The 27,983-nt window shown below is 43.7% G+C and overlaps 1 protein-coding gene and 1 pseudogene across 1 annotated transcript in view; both read left to right on the top strand.

The window, feature by feature from the left end:
* Positions 1–19,057, top strand: part of Socs7 (suppressor of cytokine signaling 7) — a 41,869-nt gene extending 22,812 nt beyond the window's left edge. Inside the window, 3 exon segments of the mRNA XM_015506663.2 lie at positions 10,108–10,243; positions 10,582–10,732; positions 13,412–19,057. Of these exon segments, the coding sequence (XP_015362149.1) occupies positions 10,108–10,243; positions 10,582–10,702 (257 nt within the window). The 3' untranslated portion in view covers positions 10,703–10,732; positions 13,412–19,057.
* Positions 4–131, top strand: LOC125611304 (annotated as a pseudogene).
* Positions 19,058–27,983: the final 8,926 nt, after the last annotated feature.

The following is a 27,983-nucleotide window of genomic DNA, read 5'->3' as shown; positions in this document are numbered from 1 at the left end:
TTCGTACTCTGGTTTCTTTTAAGATCATATGAGTCTTTTGCCTTTTACTAAAGATTTCTGTGGAGAGGAACAATTCTGGGGAAAAACAAACAAACAAATGTGTATTTAGCCATGAGTGGTGATTACACATGTGTAATCCTCATCAGCCATGAGGATTACACATTCCTGTAATCCTAGTGACTCAGGAGGCTGAGGCAGAAGGATTGCAAGTTAAGGCCAACCTTGGCAACTTAGTGAGAACCTATCTTAAAATCAAATAAAAAGGACCTGGGACGTAGCTCAGTCGTAAAGTACCCCTGTGTTTAATCCCTAGTACTGCCAAAAAGAAAAAGGGAAAAAAAGTATATCCGTGAGATCATTATATACCTAAAATATATATATATATATAGTGTGTGTGTGTGTGTGTGTGGTTTTGTACCTGGGATTGAACTCAGAAGCATCATGATGTACTGCCTCACCACAGGCCCAGAGGCGATGGGGCCTAGCAGCCGTAGACTGAAATTTCCAAAATTTTGGCCAAAATGAACTTTTTCTCCTTTAAAGTTGATTATCTTTGGGGGGGAGGGATACTGGGGATTGAACCCAGAGTATTCTGCCAATGAGCTATACCCTTAATCCTTTTTCATTTTTATTTTGACAAGGTTTTGCTAAGTTGCTAAGGTTGGGCTTGAACTTGTGATCCTTTTGCCTCAGCCTTCAGAGTCACTGGAATTACTGGTGTGTGCCACTGTGCCCAGCTTACAAGTTGATTTTCTTAACATATTTTTCTATAGTGACAGCTGACTAACACAGTGGGTTTCAACCCATTACAGTTGTGATTATTGAAATTTAGATTGTCCTCTCTTTGGCTAATAAAAGCCTCTGCTTATTCGTGATTTCCTTCCTTCCTTCCTTTCTTTATTGAGATCTAAGTCATATAATGTAAAATTCATGATCTTTTTCTGTTTTGAGACAGGATCTCACTAACTTGCTTCGGGTCTCCTTACTAAGTTGCTGAGGCTGGCCTCTATCTTACCATCCTCCTGCCTCAGTCTCTTGAGTCACTGGGATTACAGGCATGCATCACCATGCCCAGCTAATTCACCTATTTAAAGTGTATGATTCAGGGCTGGGATTGTGGCTTAGTAGTAGAGCACAGGCATTCTGTCACTGAGGTCTATTTCCAGCTTCTATCTTACCATCCTCTATCTTACCAGCCACTTACTCTGCTCATTTTACAATTGGGTTATTTATTGGGTTTTAGAGTATTTTATATATTCTCAGTATAAGTCCCTGGTTAAAAGAATGATTTGCGGGCTGGGGATGTGGCTCAAGCGGTAGCGTGCTCGCCTGGCATGCGCAGGGCGCTGGATTCCATCCTCAGCACCACATAAAAATAAAATAAAGATGTTGTGTCCACCGAAAACTAAAAAATAAATATTAAAAAATTTTCTCTCTCTCTCAAAAAAAAAAAAAAGAACGAGTTGCAAATATTTCCTCCCATTCTGTGGGTTGTCTTTTTACTTTCTATACTTTGAAAAACAATATTTTGATTCAGTGAGTCCCTACTGAAAGAAGATGCGACGCGAGACAAATCACAGGAGAAGTTCCACTTTATTACAAAAGGCTGTGGGCTTATATAGATCTAAGGAGAGGTGGCAGGGCTTAGGTAAATGACGGGTCACCCTTTTATTGGTAAGTTCTTCCAGATGTCAGTTCTGGAGCCCACGAAATTAGTTCTAATTGGGGCTAAGGTTTCCCGCTGGCGGGAGTTGAGTATTGGCGCCAGCGGGAGTTTTTGGCGCCCGAGGGAAATGGAGACACAGGAAGAGAAGCACCTCAGGCGCCACGTTGGGATTTTGGGGGTGTGGCTGCCGTTATACCTTTTCCCAACACCTACTTTTCAATTATTCTTTTGTTGTTGTTGTTTGTTATAGTCATCTCTCTATATCCACAGGTTTTGCATCAGTGGATTCAACGAACTTCAGATCAAACATTTTTTTTAAAAAATTGCTGGGCATGGTGGCACATACCTGTATACTTAACTAATCAGGAGACTGAGGCAGGAAAATTGCAAGTTTGAGGCCCTCCTGGGCAACTTTTTGTCTTAAAAATTAAAAATAAATAAGACTTATATGTGGGCTGGGGATGTGGCTCAAGCGATAGCGCTCTCACCTGGCATGCGTGTGGCCCGGGTTTGATCCTCAGCACCACATACAAACAAAGATGTTGTATCTGCCAAAAAGTAAAAACTAAATATTAAAATTCTCTCTCTCTCTCAAAAACAAACAAACAAACAAAAAAAACTTAGATGTAGTCCAGTGATAGAGAACTCAAAAAGAAAAAAAATTCTGTTTTAAACATGTATACTTTTTTTTCATGTCATTGTTCCCTAATCAATACAATACAGCAACTGTATAATGGCATTTACATTGTATTAGGTATTATAAGTAATCTAGAGATGATTAAAATATGTATATATGTGTTTGTGTATTATATACATGATTGAAAGTATACAGCAGAAGGATGTGCATAGGTTTATGCAAATAGGCCATTTATGTAAGGAACTTGAGCATTTGCAGATCTGTTGTCCACAGAGGTCCTGGAACCAATTCCCTCTGCATACCAAGGGATGACTATGTTTTACCTAAACCCAAAGTAATGGAGATTAATGCCTAATTTTTCTTCTAAAATACCTATAGTTTTAGCTGTTAAATTAAGTTTATGATCCATCCTGAGTTAATTTTGTGTATAGTGTGAGGAGGAGATCCCACCTCATTTTTTTTTTCATGTGAACATAAAATTTTCCTAGCACCATTTGACCATTTATTGAAAAGACAGTTCTTTCCCCATTGAATAATCTTGCCATTCTTGTTGAAATCAATTATTGTAAATGTGCAAGTTTATTTACAGACTTTCAGTTCTGTTCCATTGAGCTGTTTGTGTGTCTTTGTATCACATTTTTTTTTTTAAGTTGGACACAATCCCTTCATTTTATTTATTTATTTTTATGTGGTGCTGAGGATTGAACCCAGCATCTTGTATGTGCTAGGCAAGTGCTCTACTGCTGAGCCACAACCCCAGCGCCACATTGTCTTTGATTACTATGTTTTTGTAGTATTTTTTTTTTTCTTTTTGGTGCCAGGGATTGAACCCAGAGGGACTTTACTACTGAGCCATATCCCCAACCCTTTTTTATTATTTATTTTTGAGACAAAAAGGTCTTAGGTCTCCCTAAGTTGCTTAAAGCCTTGATAAATTGCTGAACAAACTTTCGATCTTCCTGAGTTGCTGGGATTTGTAATGTACTTTTTTTTACATGTGCTCTTAGTTTTGAAATTAAGAAGCGTGAGTTCTCCAACATTGGTCTTCTTTTTTGAGATTTTTTTGGCTATTTTGGGTCCCTTGCATTTCTTTTTTTTAATAATTTTACCTGTTTGTGTATGCATTCGGGCGTATCTACTAGAACATGACATAAGTAACTTGCATTGTATTTCTTTGCACAGTGCTACTCGAGATTTCTTTTTCTTTCCTTCCTTTTTTTTTTTTTTTAAAGAGAGAGAGAGAGAGAGAATTTTAATATTTATTTTTCAGTTTTCGGCGGACACAACATCTTTGTTTGTATGTGGTGCTAAGGATCGAACCCGGGCCGTACGCATGCCAGGCGAGCGTGCTACCGCTGAAGCCACATCCCCAGCCCTGGGTCCCTTGCATTTAACTCTGTGAGATTTAGAATCAAGCTTGTTAATTTACTTGGAAAAAAAAAAAAAAAAAAAAAAAACCTCAGATTTTGATAGAGTTTGAGCTGAGTATTGCCATGATATCAATAGTAAGTGTTCTGTGGACATGGGATGTTTTTTCTATAAACTCTTTGAACAATATTTTGTAATTTTTCATAAGAAAAATTTTGTACTTCTTTTGTTAAATTTTTCCTAAAATTGCTCCTTTGGCTAAGATCAAGTGTAAATTTATTCCTAAGTGTTTGATCATTTTTATGTTATTTTAATTAGAATTTTCTTAATTAATTTTTACTTATATATAGAAATTCAGTTGCTTTTTGTATATTTATATTATATCCTTCAACTTTGCTGAATTCACTTATTCAGTAATTCAGAAATATCTGAATTATTATATTCAGATATTATATCTGAAATACTCTGTATTTTTTTTCTCTCTTTTTCTCTTTCTTTCTTCCAGGAATGCTTTACCGCCGAACTAGATTCCCAGTCCTTTTTATCTTTTATTTTGAGATAGGGTCTCACTGAGTTGCTCAGATTGGCTTTGAATTTGCAATCCTCCTATCTCATCCTCTTGAGTTTCTGAAATTACATGTGTTCACATGTGCCAACACACCTGACTTCTATGTATTTCCTTTTTTTTAATTGGTTCTTTTATACATGATAGTAGAATTCATTTTGATATAATTGTGCAAGAATGGAATATATTTTATTCTAATTATGACCCTATTCTTATGGATATACACAATGTATTTATATATTTACATTAGGAAAATTATTTTGGATTCATTCCACTGTCTTTCCTTTTTCTGTCCCCACCTCCCTTTCCTTCATTCCCATTTGTCTAATCTACTGAGTATTTCTTCTTCCACTCTTCCCCCTTATTGTGGGTTAGCTTCTACATATCATCCAAAACATTCAACCTTTGGCTTTTTAGAACTGGCTTATTTCAGTTAGCATGATAGTCTCCATATCCATCCGTTTATTTGCAAATATGATAAAGTCATTGTTCTTTTTTTTAGATATTGATGGACCTTTATTTTATTGATTTATTTATATGTGGTGCTGAAAATCAAACCCAATGCCTCACACAAGTGAGGCAAGTGCTCCACCACTGAGCCACAACCCCCGCCCAAAGTCATTGTTCTTTATGGCTGATATTCCACTATATATTTATTTTAAAAAATATATGAAAATACATGTAGATGTAAAAGGCCAAATACTCTGTAAGATTATATAAGGAAGAATGAATCTCCCTCCTACCCCTACTCTCACACCCCAGAAATTTGCATTATCAATAATTCATTATATTGCAGTTGTTTGTTTGGTTTGATTTAGTACTGAGAATTGAACCCACTGGGGATTTACTGCCAAGCTACATTCTCAGACCTTTTTATTTTTCATTTTGAGATAGGGTCTCACTAAGTTGCTGAGGCTGGCATCCTCCTGCCTTAGCCTCTTAGGTTGCTGGGATTACAGGCATGTGCCGCTATACCTGGCATATTGCAGTTTTTCTTAAGTTGGACAATGGAGTGGGATATTAATAATATGTCACTGTTAGTTGAAACTTCTTTGACCCTTGGCCTTTTATTTTTTTATTTATCTATTTTATTTGTTTGTTTGTTTATTTATTACTGAGGATTGAACTCAGGGGCACTCAACCACTGAGCCACATCCTCAGCCCTATTTTTGTATTTTATTTAGAGACAGGGTCTCACTTGAGTTGCTTAGCACCTCACTTTTGCTAAGGCTGGCTTTGAACTTTTTCGATCCTCCTGCCTCAGCCTGGCAAGCTGCTGGGATTACAGGCAATTTATGGTCACCTAGCTTCCCTAGTTTATTCTCTTTATATTTACATTTCTAAGAAAATTTATCCTCTATGTTTCTAAGAAAAAGAGGACCTAGCCAAGTGCAGTGGGCATACCTGGTCATCCCAGCTATTTGGGATGCTAAGACAAGAAGATTGCAAGTTCAAGGCCAGCCTCAACAATTTAGTGAGGCCCTGTTTCAAAAGTAAAAAGGATTGAGAATGTAGCGCAGTGGTGAAGTACCCCTGGATTCAATCCCTAGTAATGGGGGCAGGGGAAGAGACCCCTGATTGTGAAGCAAATGTGGTTCCTGATCTGATTCTGGAATTCAGGGAGCAGAACAATCCTGGGTGTTTAGGGTGCTCACACCTGGAAGATATTTTTTTGCCCTTAACTTGGCATTTGTTGGGGAGAAGAGAAAAATAGCGGCATGGCTGGAAAATGGATTTGTGCCAGGGACTCCTGAAATGAGAATCAGAGGAAAGTTGCTCATGATTAGTGTTCCACCTCACTCTTACCTTTCAGCTACACTGGTGTCTTATCTTGGATTTCTTTCCATTTCTTTTGTTTTTGTTTGTTTTCTTTCTTTCCTCATTCCTGCAGTTGAGCCTAGGGCATTTTATCACTGAGCCCCAGTCCTTTTTGAGACAGGTCTTCCTGAGTTACCCAGGCTTGCCTCGAACCGCAATCCTCCTGCCTTAACCTCCCAAGTCAAACTGATACAGATATTTGTTACCATACCTGGCCTCTTTAGGAACTTTTAAACACTGTGCTTAAAGCTCCTTTATTTGATACATATCTGGTAGATTTCTTAACATTTCTAACCTCTTCTGTTAACATGTTCTAGATTTATGAGAGTGCAGTAATCATTTGCTGTATTAGGGGGGCAAACAGTAAAATGGTCAGGTTGACACCAATGAATATCAGAAGGTTAACAGGTTTCAAATTGCTATTTGTGAACCTCAAGGTTAAAAATAATACAATTAAATAGGCAAGTTTATGTGGTCATTAAAATCCAAGTAAGCAAACAATCAGATAATTTTGTGTTGCTTATTATCCTGATCTCTTTAAACATAAGTTGTATAGCACTGTATCTTTGGGAATAAATGATTAGATACATAATTACTTTTATCTCTGAAACATTATGCTGAATTTAGCAATATTATAAGCAATCCCACAAAGCTTTCTCTTTGTTATAGTACCAGTGAGGAAAAGGATAAATTCAAAGAGGCATTTGAACCCAAGATAATTTTTTTAAAGATACTTAATATGTTCAAGAGAAATTCATGTATGAATTTTTTTTTGGTGGGGGGGCAAGGAGGAGTACTAGGGATTGGGCGCTTTACCACTGAGCTACATTTCCAGCCCTATTTATTTATTTATTTATTTATTTTTATTTTGAAACAGGGTCTCAGTAAGCTGCTTAGGGCTTGCTTAATTGCTCAGTCAGAACTTATGATCCGGGCTGGGGATGTGGCTCAAGCAGTAGCTCGCTCGCCTGACATGCGTGCGGCCCAGGGTTCGATTCTCAGCACCACATACAAACAAAGATGTTGTGTCCGTCAAATACTAAAAAATAAATATTAAAATTCTCTCTCTCACTCTCTCTTTAAAAAAAAAAAAAGAACTTATGATCCTCTTACCTTAGCCTCCCAGATTGCTGGGATTTATAGGCATATGCCACCTTATTCGTTCTCTGAGTTTTTTTCTTTTAATGGAAAGGACCAACCACATCAGGATGGAAGGGCTGAAGTATTTCAAAATAAGTTGTAAAGGGTGAGAGTGATCGGGAAGAGACTAGAACATTCATGAAACAGTGCTATAACTGTCCTGGACTACCTGACTGTCAGAGGGGCAGGCTCTCTAAGGACAGTCCTGGAGAACCCCTTCAAGAGGTTCCCTGGGCTGTGGCAGAACCACCGCTAACTCTTCCTTAGAAAGAACAGGTGTTCAAGGCAGGCCATTTTTATTGGTTCTGTACCATGAGCAGGATCTCTAAGCTCAGTGGGCCTCAGTTTCTTCATAGGTAGAATGGATTGAACTTGGAGGCACTTGACCACTGAGCCACATCCCCAGCCCTATTTTGTATTTTATTTAGACAGTGTCTCAATGTGTTGCTTAGTACCTCACGATTGCTGAGGCTGGCTTTGAACTCGTGATCCTCCTGTCTCAGCCTCCTGAGCCATTGGGATTACAGGTGTGCTCCACTACGCCCAGCTCTCTGTCTTTAAGTATAGATTTGGTTTCTTTTTTTCAGTACTATGGATTAAACTCAGTGGTGCTCTACCACAGCTACATCCCCAGTCCTTTTTATTTTTGAAATAAAAAATAAAGGATCTTGCTAAGTTAAGTTGCTGAGGCTGGCCTGGAATTCATAATCCTCCTGCCTCAGCCTCCTGAGTCTCTAGGATTATAAGCATATGCCTCACTCCTAGCTTTTAAGTATAGTTTTGAGTTAAATGTTTTTAAAGGTAAGTCTACTTGCTTAGTAATAGTATAGTATGGTTGGTTTTGTTTATTGAAAATGTCAGTTGTCAGCAACCATAGAAAGGCTTTTGGGAGACAGTCGTGAGCCTTTCTTCTTCTCATGCCTTTAAATAAAATATATAAATGGTATGAAACTAAGCCCCAGTAGTATTGGATATTTTCTTTTCCAAACAGTTATGTCCACGGAATTTCTTTTGATATAACAATGACTGAGAAAATGTTTTTCATTTCTGATTCTTTCTCACAATAGTTTGCTTGTTTATCTAGTATGGTCCCTTTGTTTATTGAAACCAAGATATTCTTAATTCCTTTGAACCTATTTCAGTGTCTCTGCCATTCTGGGTAGAGGTGTCTGTTATGTGGTATAACCCACTGAAGGCTGAGATTCCCCAACACAGTGCCTGCTGCTAGCTTAGGGTGTGGTGCTCCCATTGGGCCTGGCTGGTGTTGGTCACCCAGTGCTTTTGCACTGAGTAGCACTAATTTCAACTTGCCCATACTACAGGAGTTGTTGTTCTCTCTCTCTCTCTTTTTTTTTTTTTTTGAGGTGCTGGGGATTGAACCTAGGCAAGCACTCTACCAACCGAGCTATGTCTCCAGCCTGTTGCTGTTCTTTTAAAAACATCTTCCTCCTTTTTTCCTCTTTCTGTTAACTCATTAGAAGCAGAAAGGGGAGTGATGGTGGGGAATTAAAGTTGGCTAAAATTGATTGTCCTGTCATGAAGTAAATGGCCGAAGTGGCCTGTGATATTTAATCCCAGTTGTTGCTTTCTACTTACCAGTCTCTCCACTACCAGCAGGAATTAAGTGGGGACCTCTCTTGTCTTAGTCTGTTTTCTGTGGCTGTAACAAAATACCTGAGGCTGTGTATTCATAAATAAAAGTTTATTTAGCTCATTGTTTTAAGATTATGGTGTGCATCTTTTTGGCTCTGGTGAAAACCTCACATGGTAGATGGCATTGCAGTAACAGATGCCATGATAGTGGCAGGAGTGTGTGCAGAAGAGAGGTTCAGGGGAGGTGCTGTTCTTTTTGTTTTGTTTTGTTTTGTTTTGTATCAGTGATTGAACCCAGAGGTGCTTAACCACTGAGCCACATCCCCAGCACCCCCACCTTTTTTCGGTTTTTAACTTTGAAACAGGATCTCTCTTAGTAAGGGCCTCGCTAAATTGCTGAGGCTGACTTGGAACTTACAATCCTCTTGCCTCAACCTCCCAAGCTGCTTGGATTACAAGCATGCATTACCATGCCCGGCAAGATGCCTGTTCTTAAAGGAAATAATCATTCCCTAAAAACCTGACCCACTCCTGGGAGACCAATTCCTTCTAAGAGTGGAGCCCCATGATGTAATCATTTTCTACTGGGCCCCTTCTTTTAAAGATTCTACCACTCTACCTGTCATTGCCACAGAGGGTCCAAGCTTCTGACACATGACCCTTTGGTGTGGAACAAACCATATCCAAACCATAGCACTTCGGAACAGTCTAAGTTCTCACCAGGGTACTGCTAGATAATACTGAATAAGTATCTCTAGTTCCCAGTGGGGAGGATTTTGTTCCTTGCCATTCACCGAGATCATTAGGCCTGAGATTGGCACTAGGCCCTAGGCAAAGTCTCTAGCTTGACATTATTCACTGGACTATTCTGTGGAGCAAGACACTCAACTGTTATGCTGGGGAAGCTGGGCACAGTAGTGCATGCTTGTAATCCTAGAGACATGGGAAGCTAAGGCAGGAGGATGGCAAGTTCTAGGCCATCTTGGGCAACTTAGCAAGACCATGTCTCAAAAAATAGAATAGGTTGAGGATGTAGCTCAGGGTACAGTGCCCCTGGGTTCAATTCCCAGTATTGGGGGGTGGGGAATGATACTGGGGAGACCTTCAGGAGGGAGAATAAATCCCCTTCAATGTGAAATATGGGAGTGCTGCTTCTGCAAATGGAAATCCATGGTCCTTTTGGAACTGAACTACTTTTGCACAATACATATATGAACTATAAAAAAGCATCATTTCCCTTCCCTGGATTCTTTTCATGAGGAAGTTGTGGTCAGCTGCATTGTTCCCTCTGAATATTTCCTTTTGTTTTCATTCCTAAAGGACTGCCACCAACTCCAGTCCAGCTGCTCTATCCAGTGTCCCGATTCAGCAATGTCAAATCCCTCCAGCACCTTTGCAGATTCCGGATCCGACAACTCGTTCGGATAGATCATATCCCGGATCTCCCACTGCCTAAGTACAATGGGGACATAGGATTGGGGCAGGAAGGGGTGGGGGGTAAATTACAAATGTCAGTCATACCTGCAGGCTGCTTACACAGGCAGACATTGGCATAAAATATTTATAGGCATATCCTTTCACCTTTGCAGTATTTTAACACCTAATTCTAGAATTATCATACTGTAGCCAAAAGGCCCTCTGCAGGCCCTTTGAAGAGTGCAGTGGGAATGGTAAGAGTAAGGGAGTCAGGGCTGGCTCAGAGGTAGAAGAGTGCTTACCTAGCATTCATAAGAACATTATGTACAATTAACACTGTATGTGTCCTTCTTGTTTTTTTTTTTTTTTTTTTAACAGACCTCTGATATCTTATATTCGAAAGTTCTACTATTATGATCCTCAGGAAGAGGTATACTTGTCTCTAAAGGAAGCGCAGCTCATTTCCAAACAGAAGCAAGACATGGAACCCTCCACGTAGCGAGGGGCCCCCTGCTGGTCACCACCAAGGGTAGGACCTCTCTGTGTTAATGTTCAGCCTTGGACAGTTACCATGCATTGAACCTTACACCTGCCCCTCTCTGGCAGTTCCCCATGTGATACCCCTGATCTAGGCATCTGCCCATAGTATTACCAAATCTGATAGATGACCTCCCCAAGGGGGCACATGCTCCATTTGGGAGAAAGGCAGACAAACATGAAAGGCTTTAAGAATATTTGCCAAGCAACATGCCAGCTAATTACAGAATATAAGTGAGGAGGACACACGGTTGTAGCTAAATGCAGCCTTCTCTCATACTTGCCTTGCCTATCTCCTTGCGGTTGCACAAACAATAAAAGGTAGGAAACAAAGCAGGAAAACAAAGGGGAAGAAAACTTCATCAAAGGGAATGTAAACATGCCTTTCATTGTAATGGGCACGCATTTGAGCGAGAACTCCACCTAGTCTCACGGTGTGATATGGGGATGAGGAAAAACATCCTGCCTTCTATTTGAAGTCCTCTTTGGGCCACTGCAAAGTAAATTGCTGAAGAGAATAAATTAAATGAATTAACTGAGGAATTCATTTTTCTAAGAGACTATTCTGTCATTGCTACACTGAGTTCTATTCATTTATTTTCTCATGAAATGTCTTGAAATATTGGTTTGTGCATGTGAATTCTAATTCGTCTTTTAAGTTACACTAAAAAGTTAAGGCAAGTAGGGAACAAACTTGCAGGGAGCTAATTCTGGTGGTGCTGGCTAAGAGTAAGAGTTCACGTTCTATTTTCTTCCAGTTCACAGTGTTTTTCCTCTTACTGTAGGGTGTTATTTCTTTTTGTTTGTTTGGTATTGGGAATTGAACCCAGGGGCATATTACACTGAGCTACATTCTCATTATTTTGAGACAGGGTTTTGCTCAGAGCTGAAGGTCCCATTAAATTGCTAAGCTTGGTCTCAAACATATGATAAGAGAGAGAGAGAATTTTTAATATTTATTTTTTAGTTTTTAGTGGACACAACATCTTTATTTTATTTTTATGTGGTGCTGAGGATCGAACCCAGCGCCCCGCGCATGCCAGGCGAGCGCGCTAACGCTTGAGCCACATCCCCAGCCCCCCATGGATTTTCTTTAGCCATGACTGAGGTCAACCTAGCTTTGTCTTCTCTTTGCTCCAGAAATCCCAGATCCTGCACTGCTATGGGAAAGCATGTGAGCCAGGCTAACAGGGATTAATAGGGAGAAGGGATGACAAAGAGAGACCAAGAAATGGAGACTCTGAGAGGCTGCAGAGTTTTAAGGAATCCTGGATTCTGTGTACATTCCTTTATCATACTGTGTTAGCTTTCTATCACTCTGACAACATATTTGAGATGAACAACTTAAGTAATTTCAGAGGTTTCCATTCAAAGTTAGTTGGCGCTGTTGCTTTTGGAGCTATGGAGAGAGTACGTGGTAGAGCAAAGCTGCTTACCTCATGGTGGTGGGAAGCAAAAAGAGAAAGGGGTTAGAGTCCCAATATACCTTTCAAAGCCACACCCCCAGTGACCTAACTTCCTTCTAGGTCCCACCTCAAATAGTGCCACAGGCTGGTGACCAAAGCTTTTAACACATGACCTGTGGGGGATATTAAAGATCCAAACCATAATGTATATCTTCTATTATACAGATTGTATGCTTTGGAAGTAACTCCTAAAATGTATCCAAGTGCTCTGATGTCTAGAACCTTGTGGTGGCTTTGTAGTCAAGAATGGGGTGGGAAGGTAGTTTAGAACATGGGAGTCCACTGAAGGGTAGTAGAACCCTTCAGCAAAAAGCACCAATTCTGTGAGTGCTATGTCCTGGGAAGAACCCACATAAATAGGAGCTCAGTCAGAGAAAGGCCTCATGGCAGTGGAGGACTCTGAATTCATCCTACAGAAAGTAAGTGAGAGGTCCAGAAATATGATTAACCTAAAGCAAATAAACCTACTATTAACCTAGAGAAAGAACCTAGTAGGCTGGGGATATAGCCTAGTGGTAGAGCACTTTCCTAGCAGCATGCGCAAAGCTCTTAGTTTGATCCCCAGCACTGTTTAAAAAAAAAAAAAAAAAAAAGCTGGGCACAGTGGCACATACCTATAATCCCAGAGGCTTGGGAGGCCTCTGGGATTATTATCATTCTGAGATTATCATTTCTCAGTGTGGAAAACTCATCTTGAAGGCAGGAGGATCATGAGTTCAAAGCCAGTCTCAGCAACAGCAAGGCACTAAGCAATTCAGTGAGACCCTGTCTCTAAATAAAATACAAAATAGGGCTGGGGATGTGGCTCAGTGGTCGAGCACCCCTGAGTTCAATCCCCAATCCAAAAAAAAACATCTATTTTGGCAATCAAGTCATGGGCTTCTAAGACCCTTTTAACAGTAGCCATTATCACATTCTCAGCCAGATATAATATGTGTGGAAGCATTTGGCTATCCAGGCTTCGTTTTCCTTTTTCTGTTTTTTTATTTTTTTGAGACGGGGTCTTGCTATGTTGCCCAGGCTGGTCTTGAACTCCTGGGTTCAACTGGTCTCCCATCTCAGCCTCCTGAGCAGTTAGGACTATAGGCAAGCTCTGTGACTACTCTCCTTTTGAGATATGCTTCTCCACCTCTAGCAGCTAGGTCTTTTGTTCTATCTGGGTTCTAATATATATATATGTTTTTGTTTTTTTTTTTTTCACCTAGGCATTTGGTTACCAAGCTCCAGTTTGAAGAACCAATTGAAGCTACCATGAAAAGAAAAATAGGAAGGTTTGGGATTCTATGTTCAAAGACTATGGTTTCTCCTGCAGCCCCTGGGGCTTGGAAGAAGCACACAACCAGAGTCTGAGTTGGGGACTCCACTGTTCATATCCACCCGTGGTATCCCAGAACTAGATGAGCTCTTTGAAAAACTGGAAGAAGTCTCAACACTGTTTGTTTTCAGAAGTTTTGTTTTCAATATTTGCATTTCTCAGTATGGAAAACTCACCTTGAAGGCAGCTGGGTTTTGGAAGTGGTGTGAAGGGTGAGCAGGTCCAAAGAAGGGCAGGGAGGAAAGGAGGCACCATTCACATTCAGTTGGTGCCAAAGGTAGAATTAGGGTCTTCACCATGGACCTTGCATTATGGAGGAGAAGCCAGAGAAGTGCAAACAGGATAGAAGCTGGAAGGGAGGAGAATCTGCTTCTCATTATTAGCTTTAGTAGGAGAGAAAGGAGGGCAGGTAGTCTGGAAGAAAAGATTGTTGGATAAAAACTGGCAAATGGCCTTTGCTAGAGGAAGTAGTGACTCCCCACATCCTTTCCTTTTTAGGGTTTAGGAACCTAACTTCAGAATCACCTCTCTTGGAAGCTGTATTTGTTTTGTTTTACTTAATTCCTTAAGCTCTAAGACCTGAAGTTAACCCTGTTCTCCCTTCACCCTCCTTAGTCCCTTCCTCTGAGGTAATTGTGCATTTCACTCCAGTCATGGGAACATCATTCTTATTGCTTTCACCAGCTGTCAAGACAATAGTGTTTCTCATCACCTGAGTAGTTCAGAGCTCTAGTCATGGAGTCATTCCGTGTTTAATGGAGCATGCTTCCAGATTCTTCATGGAAAACTCTATATACGATTTAGGAGTCAGCATTACCTCCATATGTCTGTCAGAGAGTGAGAGGGAATGTGGAGGAAGGTGAGAAGCAAAGCTATTGTGCTCTTCTTAGAAGAAACCTTGAATGTACCAGCCTTAATGGGATTTCCTTAGTTCAGGGGAAGAGAGCATCATATCTTGTGTTTTTAGGTTTATCATTGTCGTGCCACTTCTATGACGGGAGGTAGCAAGGGCTTCTTCATTTTCCTGCATTCATTCTAGCAACCCAGACATTTCCTGAGTCAGTTTCCATTGCCCTCCATTCTTTGGGAAATCTTGTCAGATGCTGATTTGAGAGTTGCCTGTTTTCTAGGTGAATATGGAAGGGGAAGGAGAAAAACTCAGTACTTTTCAGTGGTCTTTAAGTTTTTTGCACCTGATCATTGTCAAATCATAAATTATTGTGAGTTTGCTTTCCTCCAGTTACTCTACGGAGAGGTTTGCTATTGAGATGTCATAGCATAGTTGGGCTGTTGGGTCTTATTACTCTTCTACAGGAAGTGTTCCACCAAACTTGGGTCCCCTGTGCTTATTTCTGCTTCAGCTCACAAGATAAATCACATTGTCAGGTTTATGGTCTGCTGATAGTTTGGGATGAGACTCCAGTGTGTTAGTAATTTATAGGACTGCCTCATTTGGAAGCACTGGCCTTTGACCTTATACCCTGCATAGAATGTCCAGTCTTCCTTCTTGTAGCTGAATATAGGGGAAACTTGAATCATTACCTGGCCATAAAGAAATGAGCCCAAAAATGAGCTTTGCAGTACAAACCTCTCCTACTTCTGATATGTCCTGTGGTATACCTTTTTTCTTTGGCCTCCAGGGAAGTATAACTAACTAAATAAGATTGGGATCCCAGAGTTCAACTAAACCTCCAGAGTCTTGCCTCTGGAGGGTAAAGTCACTCTCCATCTTATAAAAACAGTCACTCCATTGTAGAGCCTGAAGTCTGGAATCCATTGATGTTCTTTGAGTGGCTAATATGCAACTGCCTGGGATTGTTTTTCTGTCATTTTTTAAAAATTAGAGTGTATGTGGCTCTGGGCTAGATACTGTGGAAAACATAAGAGGTAGAAGACATGATCCTTACCTAAGGGAGCTTTCAGGTGACTGCCACACATGAAGCAACTGGAGAGAGACTCATTGTGGCAGAGAATCAAGACGTGCAGAGTGGGTGAGTTCGGGGGAGACCAGATGGTCTAGGAAAGCTCTGTGGCAGTGAGGCTTTGGGTTGTAGGCGGGGGTAGTACCATGAGAAGAGAAACACATGAACAAAAGCAAGGAAACAGCAGTCTGTGTGGCGTGTACTGAATAGTGCGTAGCCCCACTCAGAGCAACGACATTAAAAAACCCTATTTCAGTGCAGCAGTCGGGACTGAAACTTCATAATCATCAGATAGGTCTGGAAACTGAGGGATTATAATGATGAGATTAGAAGTCAAAGCCAAAAGTTGGCAGGGTGCCTGTACATTGCCCAGGACCTCACTATTCTTGTCAGCTCAGGCCCTGTGAGGGAAGCAGAGCCCCTGTACCCACTATGGTGCTGGGGTTTCCACTGGATAATTCATACACTCAGGTAAAAAACCAAACCAGCTATGAATGGCCTCACCTCACCACCCACCTTCTCTGTCCTCCTTGGAAAAGTATTGAACTCTGTCCATGGTCCATCTGTGCTTAGGCACACTCAGACTATAGACTGATCCTTCTTCAATAGATTGGGCTGCAAAACTAAACTGCACAAGAGTCTCCACCATGCATGGGTATTTGACAGCTATAAGGGTGACCTTGTGTAGAGCAAGTTAGGCAAGAAATGAGGGTGGTATCTGGGGCAGTGACAAGCGCATGCTGGCTAAAAGAGTCAGCAGAGCAGAGGGAGCAGGAGCAGGGCTAGTGGCCAGTACTTGGCCTTTACTCTTTGCCAGTGCTGTGCACTACTAATTGAAATGCACTGTACAGAAGGAACTCATTCCTTTCTGGTTGTTATAAATTAAAGTCACAAACTGGGAAAGGCTCTCTTCTCTAGGGACCCACTGTTGATTTCTAAGTTGTTTGATGTTAGTATCCTCAGGCCCTGCTTGTGTGACTTTCACCTATTTATGACTGATCTGCTGTAATCTTCCTTAGGACAGGTATGAGCCAATGTGAGCTAGTGACAACTACTGCTACAACCTGCCATTACTTGAAATACGTGTGCTATGTTGAGAGCACAGGAGTAGGAGGGTGGCACTTTGGTGTGGGGGGCTAGATAAATGCCTGTCACTGGTCCTTAAGGAGCTTAGGACCATTGACAATAACCTTGGCCTGGTGTCCCACCTGTGAAGATGAAGAGAATGTAGCATCCTGCAGTGGGAGCCGTGTATGTCTGTGCCAGTCCCTGAGGAGAGAGATTTGGCAGGGAATTGCCTCTGTGGTTCCTCCTCCTGCCTTCTTTCCTAATTTTCACTTGGGCTGATTGTGTAAGGCTCTTATTGAGTTTGGGAGTGACATGGAGATAGCTGCACACACTCCTCCAGTGTATACCCCAGGAGGATTGGGGGGTCAGGAGTGGTCAGAGTTCCCAGATCCAGGTATAGAGACTAGAAAGCTGGAAGTGGCCTGGTGAGCCAGCCTTTTCAGCCCTCATCCCTGAGCCCCCAGCAGAGTATAGCCTACTAAGCACCCTAACTCAGCAGGAAATGTGGATAGAAGGAGCTTTCAAACCCCCAAGGTGAGATCTTTCCCTTCCCTGCTTCCTCTCCCTTAGCTTTTGAGCCTGGAATTTAGAGAACCAGGCTCCAAGATGTAGCTCTGTGGCTCTTGGAGGGAAGTCTACAAGTCTGTTTGAGTGTGAGTGTGTGTCTTCATTTGCCCAAGTCTTGTCACCAGTCGGGGTGTTGCAAGCATATCCACTGGAGGAGGCTGGGATTTGTTTTCCACTTCTAAGAGAATGACATGCCCCCTGTGCATAGGGAGGAGCTTTTGAATTAGACATTTTCCCTATGGGAATCCTCTTGGTTTGGGTTGGTGGGGGGTGGATAAGTAGTTTTTATCTCTAATCGTCAACACAGCTGTTCTTACACTGAATTGTGCTATTGCATACATGTAGCCATCTTTCTTTTCACTGCAGCAGTGTTTATCAGTAGTTCAAAATGATTTATTTGCTCCTGGGGAGTAAAACCTTTTTTATTAAAAAAGAAAAAAAAAAAAGAAAAAATTGCCCCACTATGATAGCTTTAGGATTATTGGACCTCAAAGGTCAAGTCTGCATGTCCCTGTGACATATTCTGTTTTGGCACTGGAGGCTTCATGCTCAGCCCAAAATGACAGGAGGGCTTGAGCAAATGGAGAACAAAGTCTTGGGGGTAGTGAGATGGGGTTGAACTACAGAGACAGGCACTGGGGACTGGGGACTGCGGTTAAGAAACAGGAATAAGTCGCATTTAATATGTTGATTTTCTAATCTGTCAGAGAAGGACCTTTATTCACATGCAAATTTCATATCATCTTTGTCCTTTTCATTGATTGGCCTTCCTGATAGGTGTCACCTAATTTCTTCCTGTCTCCTTTTCTGTCCTTTTTGTACCTTCCCCCTTCCCACTCTCATCTACCTCCCGGGAAGCCAGTCCTGCATGCTAAGTGTGTGACATGCCTTCACTCCCATTTCATCTTCAGAGGGTTTTAGAGGGTACCTGGAACTGCTCCCTTCCCCTCTCCTACCCTCCTCCTCCAGAACACCAAGGAGCATCAAGGGGCAGGCAAAAGGCAGCCAGCCATGATGGGAAGACATGAATGTCTGGTTGCAGCTGGACTGCCATTGAAGTTGCTCCTGGAGATAGTGTGTGAGGAAAATGGGACACTCCTCGTCAGAACCCAGGGTGATCCTGTGCTGCACACACAGCTGCGCTCAGAGCTGCGTGCTCAGCTCCCTAACCAGCTCAGGTGGAGCGGGCAGGCTGGTCTGATGACTCCATCCCTGGTGCTCTGTTGAGGGAGAGGCAGGACCAAGGCACCTGCGCTCTGGGTAGGCCGATCGTTGGAGTGCCCAAAACTGGTGCTCCCATGGCACAACCACTGCTATACTTTTTGGTTGTTTTTAAGAAACTCAAGAAGGGGTGTCATTCTGGGCTCAGGTGGTTGCCAATTTTTCACCAGACACCCCTGCAACCACTCTGTCCTCTTAAGCCACCCCTGCTCTCCTCCAAGCCAAAGTGTGGCCTGGCTTTTGTCTTCCCATTTGGTTTTCCTCCTTTACTCTCCCTTTTTGTGCTTAATTTATTAAAATAGTTGCTGTATAATTTATTTTCATAAATATAAAAAAATGACTAAATGGTTAAAATAGACTTGCAGGCCAATCTTAAATTGGGTGGGAGGGTTTGAGGGTGGGATGGGGAGAGGGAAAGCTGTTTTGATATAAACAAAACAAATGCACTTTGGGTGTGTTTTGGTATTTTTCTGGGGATAGAGGGGGTGGGTATTGGGAAGTCCCTGTAGATTAGTTCCAGAATGGGGTGTCTGTATATACTGTATTAATAGGCATGTTTGACTCTTGTAAAAGGGACATTAGTAGCTGCTGCAGGTCCTGTTTGGAAATCCCATGTACAATTCCCAGTTTTTTGTAAGTGTCAGTGCGGGAGACATTTGACTCTTGTGTTTGTATCTCCTTTTTATGATTGCTGTACCGACCCATGTCTTTTTGGGGAGGGGAGAAAAGAGATTTAAAATAAAAATGTTTAGAAATTATCTCATGTTATTTGGGTCTGTGTTTTTCAATCCCTTGCCCATCTTAGGACTCCTTACCCACCCCCAAGAAATGGCAGGAGTGGGAGCTTCCTGTGATCTTAGCTGAGTAGTGCTGAGCTTATCTGAACTAGAGATGTTAAAAAATTTCTGAAGTTTTTGGCCGTTGCTCAAAGCTGTCTTCTCCCTTAAGAAGCATAAGAGAGGGCTGGGGCTGAGGCTCAGCAGTAGCTCTTGCCTGGCATGTGTGAGGCACTGGGTTCAACTCCTCGGCACATATAAATAAATAAGGTCTATCAACAACTAAAAAAATTAAAAAAAAAAAAAAGAAGTGCAAGAGAATTCCAGAGAGCTCTCTGGGACCAAGTGCCTTCTTGCCTTGGGTAAGCAGTGGGCTGGGCTCTACCCAGGGCAATTTCATTTTTCCATGGGAGTTTGAAGTTATCCCTGGCATTATCAAGGCTGGCCAACAAGATTTTTCAAAACTTTAAACTGCATCCCTCCTACTGTCTTTCTAGCTCATTTCCTCATGGATCTGACATGTTCCTCTGGTTTATACCAGTATGTACTTGGAACCACTCAGATTGCCTGTCTTCATTTTCCCACCTGGACTTTGTCTTCAGGTTCCCTGCCTACAGGGCCAGTGTACCACCTTGATGCATTTTTGGAAATGGTCTGCAAGTTCCCTGCTGCATCTGAGCAAGATGAAACCCTGTGTGTGAAGTTGTATTTTTCAGGACTTATCAGAAGCCCCAGTCACCTCGTTCCCAAATCACAGCCCCATGTTAGGATGAAACGGCATCCTGTAAATTCTGATAGCCCTTATATGAGAGCACTTCTTGATAAAGTTTTCTTTTTTTTTCTTTCTTGAGTAAGTGCTTCAGTGAAGTGTGAAAAACATTACAAGAGAAAATGTTTCACTTGGTATCAGGTATAGAAATAGCAGCCATTTGGAGCAGGCAGTTTATCACAAGGGATCTTTGCTAGCAGTACCTGGACCTAGCAGATGCCATCAGTCAAGAGTAGTGTGTACATTCTTGCAAATAAGGATGTTGGTTTATATCATTTCCACTTGGCATCATTCATATTAGTGAGGACTGTTGGATTTGTTTGACTAGTTAGGTACTAGTTGAACTTGAGACATAAAACCCATAGGATGAGCAATCTTTAAGGAAACAGTAGGCCCAAAATAAAGTTACCCATTTCTGCCTTCTTCACCGCTACCCCACCTTGAAACCACCTTCATTTCCTGTGTTCCCCACCTATGCCTTCTAACTACCTTTTTTTGTTTTGGCACCAGGGATTGAACCAGGGTGCTTAATCACTGAGCAACATCCCCAGCTCGTTTCTTATATTTTATTTAAAGACAGACTTTTTATATTAAATAACTCACCCTGAGTTGCTGGAATTACAGGTTATCTACCACCACTCCTGGCCCAACACCACTTTTTTTTATAAATTTTTTTTAGTTGTCAATGGATCTTTATTTTATATGTGATGCTGAGGATCAAACCCAGTGCCTCACACATGCTAGGCAAGCATTCTACTACTGAGCCCCAACCCCAAGTCCTCATCATTTTTATTCTATCACAAATGCACTTCTATCTCATCTCTATAGTTGAGGCTCATGCACATACATAACTTATAAGCACATGGCAAATAATGGTGTAGAAGATTCCCCTCTCCATTCCATGTTCCCATGATTGAAGATGAGATGTTCTTAGTTGCTTTCAACCCCTCATAGTATGGCATTTTTATTTATTTATTTATTTATTTTGGTACTAGAGATTGAATGCAGGGGTTCTTAACTGCTGAGCCACATCCCAGGCCCTTTTTTTAATATTTTATTTTGAGTCAGGGTCTCTCTGAGTTGCTTAGGGCCTAGCTAAGTTGCTGAGACTGGCTGAACTCACAATCCTCCTGCCTCAGCCTCCTGAGCCGCTGAGATTACAGATGAACATCACCATGCCTGGCTAGTGTGAGCATCTTCTGTGTAGTGATTCTGATGCATATTTGTGCCACATGGTTTTCGAAGCAGACTGTTTTCCCATGAGGCTTGCCAAAGGCACAAGAGTTCATTCCAGCTCAGGAAAGGCCCTACTGGGTTATTACTGAGCTCTAATGGGGCCCTTTCCTGAGTGATTTTCAAGAGGATTTGTGCAGGGTTATGCTATGCATGGATCTTTATTGAAGCTGCCTCATTACCATATCCTTATTTGAGCATTCCTTCCCCCCCCCCCTTGGTACAGGGAATCGAACCTGGGGTACTTAAATACTGAGCCACATCCCTGGCCCTTTTTATTTTTATATTTAGAGATAGTCTCGCTAAGTTGCTTAAGTCCTCACTAAATTGCCAAGGCTGTCTTAGAATTCATGATCCTCCTTCCTCAGCCTCCCTAGTTGCTGGGATTACAGGCAGGTACCATCACACAGGTTTACCCAGACAATTTCAGCAATTTCCCAACTGGTCTCCTTGCTTCCTTTCCCTTTGCAGTCTTTTTGAAAGATCTTGAAAACTGAAGATGTGCTATGTCACTTCCTCAGGATAAAATCTTCAGTATTTTACCTAGAGAAGACCTAAAGAAGAACATGTCAACTCAGCCTGCCTTTCAAGGCTATTTTTCCTTTCCCTGCCACACATGCTGCAGTGTGTGACCAGAAACCCCCCAGATCAGACACCCCTTCAACCACTTCCTTCAGATTGTTCTCTCTGTCTGGAGGACCCTTACCTGTTACTGTCTGCCTGCATAATTCCTGCTCATCTTTCAAGGCCTTGCACTAGGATCACTGGAATTTTTCACAAGTCATTTCTAGCCAAACAGATGGCTGTTTTCACTGTGAAGCCATGTGTTCACTACCTGCTTGCATCACGGTGACCTCTGAAGACACAGAGTGTGTGTCCTGTTCATCTATCTCCTATCTCCAGAGCCTGGAACAGTTTGAAAAGATGTGCCTCATGGTAGGTGAGTTGAGGAAATAGGATCAGCCCTCTTTCCCAGGAATGTTGCTTATTTTCCTTGTTCTCTAGTCAAGCCAGTCCTTGAACTTAGGACACAGGACCTAGTGCATACCGGACAACTTGATTGTATAAAGGCAGGATTTTTTTTAGTCACAAAATGTCAGTCTTCTACAGGGTTTTCTCAAAAGGTTGAATCAGTGGTTGGAGTAGGAGTGTGAATGATAGGAGACAACTGAAACAAGATATTATAGAGGTGGGAGGGAACCACTTCCTCCTGGTGTCATAGAAGATAACAGAACTGTCACTGCCCTTTGGATGGAAGATACTGCTGATCTAGAGTCAGCAGGCTTTGTCCAGTGACCAGAAGTCGTGCCAAATGCCCACTGCTTCCTCCTGAGCTCTCATTTATCAGAAGCCTGGTATATAAAGAGAACTCAGCCCAGGCACCCTTCTGCTTCACATCCCTGACTCCTTAGCTCATCCCATGGGTGTCAAGGCCTGGCTTTTCCCTTCTGAGAAAATTGGTTTTATCTCTGTGCCTTTAAGCTGCAGATTGAGGGGTGATAACATAACTGGAGAATGAGAGAATAGCTGTTTTAAGCTGAGTTACAGCTAGTGGTGTTGATATTTTGCAAGACATAGACATTGCTTTCTCCTGGATGTGGGGCCAATATTTCTTTGATTGGGGTGCTATATGTAGAAGTTGCATGAGCCTGACTTTAGACACAAACTCCTATTAGAGGGGAAAGTGGGCTCTGTTTCTTGCTCACCTCTGTGATTCCCGGCCCACCACCTAGTCCAGCACTGTGGCTAGCACACAAGAAGATGCCTCATGAGTGTTTGGGCCAGACCAGGAGGAGAGGAGGCAGTGGAGAAAGATCCTCTGGGCTGGAATACTTTGGGCCTGAGTGGGGGGGGTGGGTGAGGTGGGGGCAACTATATTGGATGGAGAATGTACATGGTAAAGATTTTTGGCAATGCTGGCAAGGGGAGTACCCAGCATTTTATTTTATTTATTTTATTCTTTTTATTTATACCTTTATTTTGTTTATTTTTTATGTGGTACCGGGGATGGAACCCAGTGCCTTGCAAGCGCTGTACCACTGAGCCACAACCCCTACCTAGTACCCAGTATTTTAATGCATTGTGAAAGGGGAGGAGGCAGCAGGGTACAGTGCAGTGGTGCCCATTCAGGGCAGAAGCTTTATGGTTTGAATCACTTGGCCAACTTTTTCACACCTGAGACACCACCCTCGGCTCTCTGGGGTGGGTGGGAAGAGGAGGTGGTAAGGACAGCAAACTTCTCAGATGCACTCACGGCTCCTCCTACACCTATGTCTACCTATCAATACCCTGAGAGGACCTGGCCCAGGACTGGCTACTGGACTTGGGGTTCTAGCTCCATTACCAGCTGGTTATGTGATTTTTCTTTTTAAGTATTTTTTTAAGTGTTGATGGACCTTTATTTTATTTATTTATACGCAGTGCGGAGAATAGAACCCAGTGCTTCACACATGCGAGGCAAGCGCTCCACCACTGAGCTACAACCCCAGCCCATGGTTATGTGATCTTCAGCAGTTCATTGATTTTTTTTTAATTTGTTTTCTCCTCTTTAAAGGGGGGAGAATATTATTACCTGCTCCATGTGTGAGCAAGTGAGATAATGCCTGCAAAATGCTCAGTACATCTTAAGCACTCAATAAACAGCCACAAGCAATAATCCTGAGCGTTGTAATTAGAGGTCTTTTGAAAAGAACGACCAAGAGCTTTCTGCTTTCCCAAAGGTAGGAGGGAGGACGCCCAGCCTTCAGGAGCCGCTCCCTGGAGGCTGCAGAGGGGCTGGCTCTAGGAGGAAGGGAGGAGCTCGGGGAGGTCCCGCCAGGTAGGGCGGGTGCTGGGGCTGACGGCGAGTGGGTGGAGCCGACGAGTCCTTGGGCCTCTCCTGCCACCTAGCGGTCCTCTGGGCTAGGCCACCCAGCTGTCTCTCCAGGTCTGGGCGGTGGGCGAGGCAAGCAAGGCTTAAATAAACAGCATCTCCCGTCCTCTTCTGAGGCCCCACTATATGCCCTGCCCCCTCGGGATCCTGGCTCATCCCACATTCTCCACCTAGTCCTGTTGGGTGGGATAAGACCCCTCTTTCCAGGTGGAGGGAGAGGGGGAAACCTTTGTTCTCTAGGCTCCCTGGCAGAGTAGAGAGCTTAGGCAGGCTGGTGGATGCCATCCTCTCTCCCGGCCTCCGCTAGCTAGCTTGATGACTGACAGTGGGATACGTGGGGACCCAGGCTGGTTCAGGTCAGCCTTTGGTTCTATTTCATTCTATCAGTATATACCGTTTTGTGCATACAATTTCTCCGGAAGATTTTGCCCTTTGTCTCCAGGACCACAGGAGCAGGGACAGAGACCTGCAGTCCAAGGCCTGCTGGTGAAGGACCCAGTGGGGGATGGGGCACGCAGACAGCTCTAGTCTGGGTTTCTCATCTATCCTTCTCCCTGCAGGGAGGTGCCACCCCTTGAGGAGGCTGCCTGCAGTGATGTCCTCATTGCATCATGTCACTCCTGTTTCCAAGGTGGCTATGCTTATTTGGGGAGGGGTCTGGCCCCTGTGTGAGAGGCTTTGGAAGGAGGCTAGGAACCACCAGAAAGAGACACATGTTGGGCTGTGAATCCAGGATCAGGCATCCACAGCACCTTGTGTCCACCCTGCTGCCCGCCGACCTTCCCACCCTGACACCCACTCTTCCCCTCTCAGCCTGGCAGCCTCAGCTGCACCCGGCCAGGATTGCATCATCGTTGGCTTTGTTCTCAGAGCAGCAGGTGCAGGAGTGGGGCCCACAGCCTGCTGCCCCCCTTCCCTCTCATTGCCTTCACTCCCTCCTGGGTAATCCTCCTCCTTCCTCCCTTTCCAGACCCATGGCACCCCGGGATTTGTCAGCCTTATCCAGGGCTCGCTCTCAGCTCCCTGGGAGCAGGGAGGAGAACCAGGCTGGAGACTGCCCTCCATCACTGTGTTCCCCCCAGAGAAACACCTGGTTGAAGCCAGGGTATGGCCTCCCAGAATTGGGTGACAAGGTCAGAAATCGTCACCTGCTGATTTGAAACTAATAATAATCAACAGAAGATGAATTAATTCAGCCTTTATGGAAGGTATTTAACTTCTGTTGGTCATTTATGTGGACCAATAACTTTCTACCCACTTATTGTCATTCCTGGTTTACAGAGAGGAAGCTAGAGCATAGTACACTTGCCCAAGACCAATAAGCTACCAAATGGCAGACCTTGGAGATATATATATATATAAAACGTTTTCTTTATTCATTCATTTGTTGAAGGGCATCTAGTTTGGTTCCATGGCTTAGCTACTGTGAATTGAGATGCTATAAACATTGATGTGGCTGCTTCACTGTAGCATGCTGATTTTAAGTCTTTGGGGTATGTATCATGGAGTGGGATAAGTGTATCAAGTGGTGGTTCCATTCCAAGTTTTCTTTTTTTTTTTTTTTAGTTGTAGATGTACACAGTATCTTTATTTATTTTTATGTGGTGCTGAGGATCAAACCCAGGGCCTCACACATGAGAAGCAGGCGCTCTACCACTGAGCTACAGCCCCGGCCCCCATTCCAAGTTTTCTGAGGACACACCTTGGATTTGAATTTTGTGTGACTCGAAGCTTCACCAAGACAGGGTTGGAAAATTCAATGGTAACCAGACTTAGACATTTTCTTTAAAAGGGGCCTTTGCCCAGGGCATTCATTAAGAGATACGAGTATCTTCTTTTTACTTTATCAAGGAGGTAAAATAAGATATACATCAAGTGACCTGGGCTGAACCCTGATGCCACTTCCTGCTCCCCACTCTCCCACCTGAGACAGTGCTCTTGCTGCAAGTCCTGGTCTATGTCAGGAACAGACAAGCAAGAGCTCATTGGGGGTCCAGTCTTCCATAAGAGGAAGTACTGCAAGGTTGCACACATCTACACCAAAGGCAGGAGATGATGAATGATCCCATCTCTTAATTTTTTCCAAATATTTGAGAACTATTGCTTAGTCCATTAGTAAAGTTATTCTTCACATGAAGGGAAAATATATTTGGTCTGTTTCAAGAACTCAAATCCATTCCTCGTCTTTAAAGGAACTCTGCTTGTGAAGTTTCCTGTGGTGGTCCTCAGGGTATGCTGATAAAATAGTATTGGGGCTTAGCAATCCAGCCACCATGGCTTTGGCTAGTAGGAGTCTAGTCCTGAGAGCCAGCTAAGCATCTGTGAGGACAGACTGTCCCTGACCTTGCAAAGCCCAAAACCAGAATTTAGGCCTTGCCATGCAGCAACTACTTCAGAGCTCAGCATAGGTGGCTACTGTTGCCACCTCCTCTTTTTTTCACTTCCTAGGCACAGAAAGAGAACCAGAGGGAAGCCAAAGAGAAAGAATGGAGCAGGGCCCAGCTCTGCCAGGGTCTGGAAGAGGCCAGTTGGGGGGAGGAGGAGAGGGACAGACATGCTTGCTGGCTGGCACTCTTCTGTCTCCAGTCCCTTTAGTTCAGAACAGACTTCCTCTAAAAGGACAAAGGGCCCCATTGACCCCATAGCCTTGTGACCCCACCCAAGTCTGCCATCCCCTCCCCAGGCAGCCAGCAGGGCCCTTGGGGAGCAGACAGGGGGCATGAGGCTGCTTAGAGGGCATGGCAGGGGAGCTGAGAAAGGGTGCAGCCAGGAGGGCGGGGAAAATAGGAAGTGCATGGGCAGTGCCCACTGGATCCCCATCAGGGATGGCCAAGTGTGAGGGACTTCTAGGACTCTCGGCTGTAGTCCCAGGAGCAAAGCTGCCAATACCTCACAGAGCCAAAACATGGGAGGACCTGGGGAGTCCAACTTCAGACCCCAAATGAGCCTCCTGAGAGCTGGGGGCCTTGAGCCCACATTCCTGTCTTCCTGCCTCCAGCTTGCCCCCCACACCCAGCCTATAAAGCCCCCTTTGTCTGGCCCACGGAGGATCTTAACTCTCCCACCCTCTGGTGGCTAAAGAAGAGGCCAGGGCTTGGTGAGAACTGGTGAGGCCACCTTCATGCCAGCCTGAACACTGGCCTGGGAGCTCAGGAGTCCCCAGGGTTGAAGACTCCCTCTCTGCCCTGGGCAGCATGCCTGCCTCTCACATGCCGGTTCATGTGATGCCTCTTTCAGTTTGGCCCTGCCCTATCAGGGGCAGGACACAGGAGAAGTGGGCAGTCAGGAGCTACCCTGTTGGGAGCTGTCGGTGGGACAGGGATGGAGTTATTTTGCCACTTCCTTGGGCTTCATCAGAGAGGTTGCCCCACAATCCTCAAGTCAGGTTCCTCTGGGGTGGGTCTGGGGGTTTAAATGCCCCTTCTCCAGTAGTGGATTAACAACAGGTCCATGTCCTCCTCCTGCTTGGCACATGACTGGAATGGTGGGCGACAGGAATCTCTGTTCTTGTTCCCCACCCCCAGGCGAGAGCCTCAGAACACATTTGAATATAAGCTGGACCCTGGCAACAAGGAGTAGCCCTCCCCTTGCTTCACCCAGGAGAGCATACAGTGTCTCCCTGTGTTCCCGGCTCTGTGGGTGTGCCTTGCTTCTCCCAGACAACCTCTGAAGTGACCTAAGAGACAGTGGGTCTGGGCCATGGGGTCAGCTCTGCCACCCAGCTACTTGGTGACCTTGGACAAGCCCCTTTCTGGCGCCTATAAAATGAAGGGTGGGTTCCTTCTGACTCCGATGACTCTCAGGAATAAGAAGAGGGGCTCCCCTTGAAGAGTGTCTTCTCTCCCCTGCCCCCCCGGACAGGCACAAGGGTGGAGGCAGCAGGAGCTCTGGACATACGAGGTCGTGTGTGTACTGTGTGTGAGACTGAGCGTGTATGACCTCAAGTATGTGAGTGAGTGACAGCATGTGAGCGGGCAAGTGTGCTCCTGCGTGTGGGGCCCCCGCCCCGGGGTGGGGGAGGGGGCGGGCGGAGG

This window comes from Marmota marmota, unplaced genomic scaffold (genome assembly GCF_001458135.2).
Source record: "Marmota marmota marmota unplaced genomic scaffold, marMar, whole genome shotgun sequence".
Taxonomy (NCBI): domain Eukaryota; kingdom Metazoa; phylum Chordata; class Mammalia; order Rodentia; family Sciuridae; genus Marmota; species Marmota marmota.
Note: the sequence above shows the minus strand (reverse complement) of the source record. Positions and strands in the feature narration are given on the sequence as shown.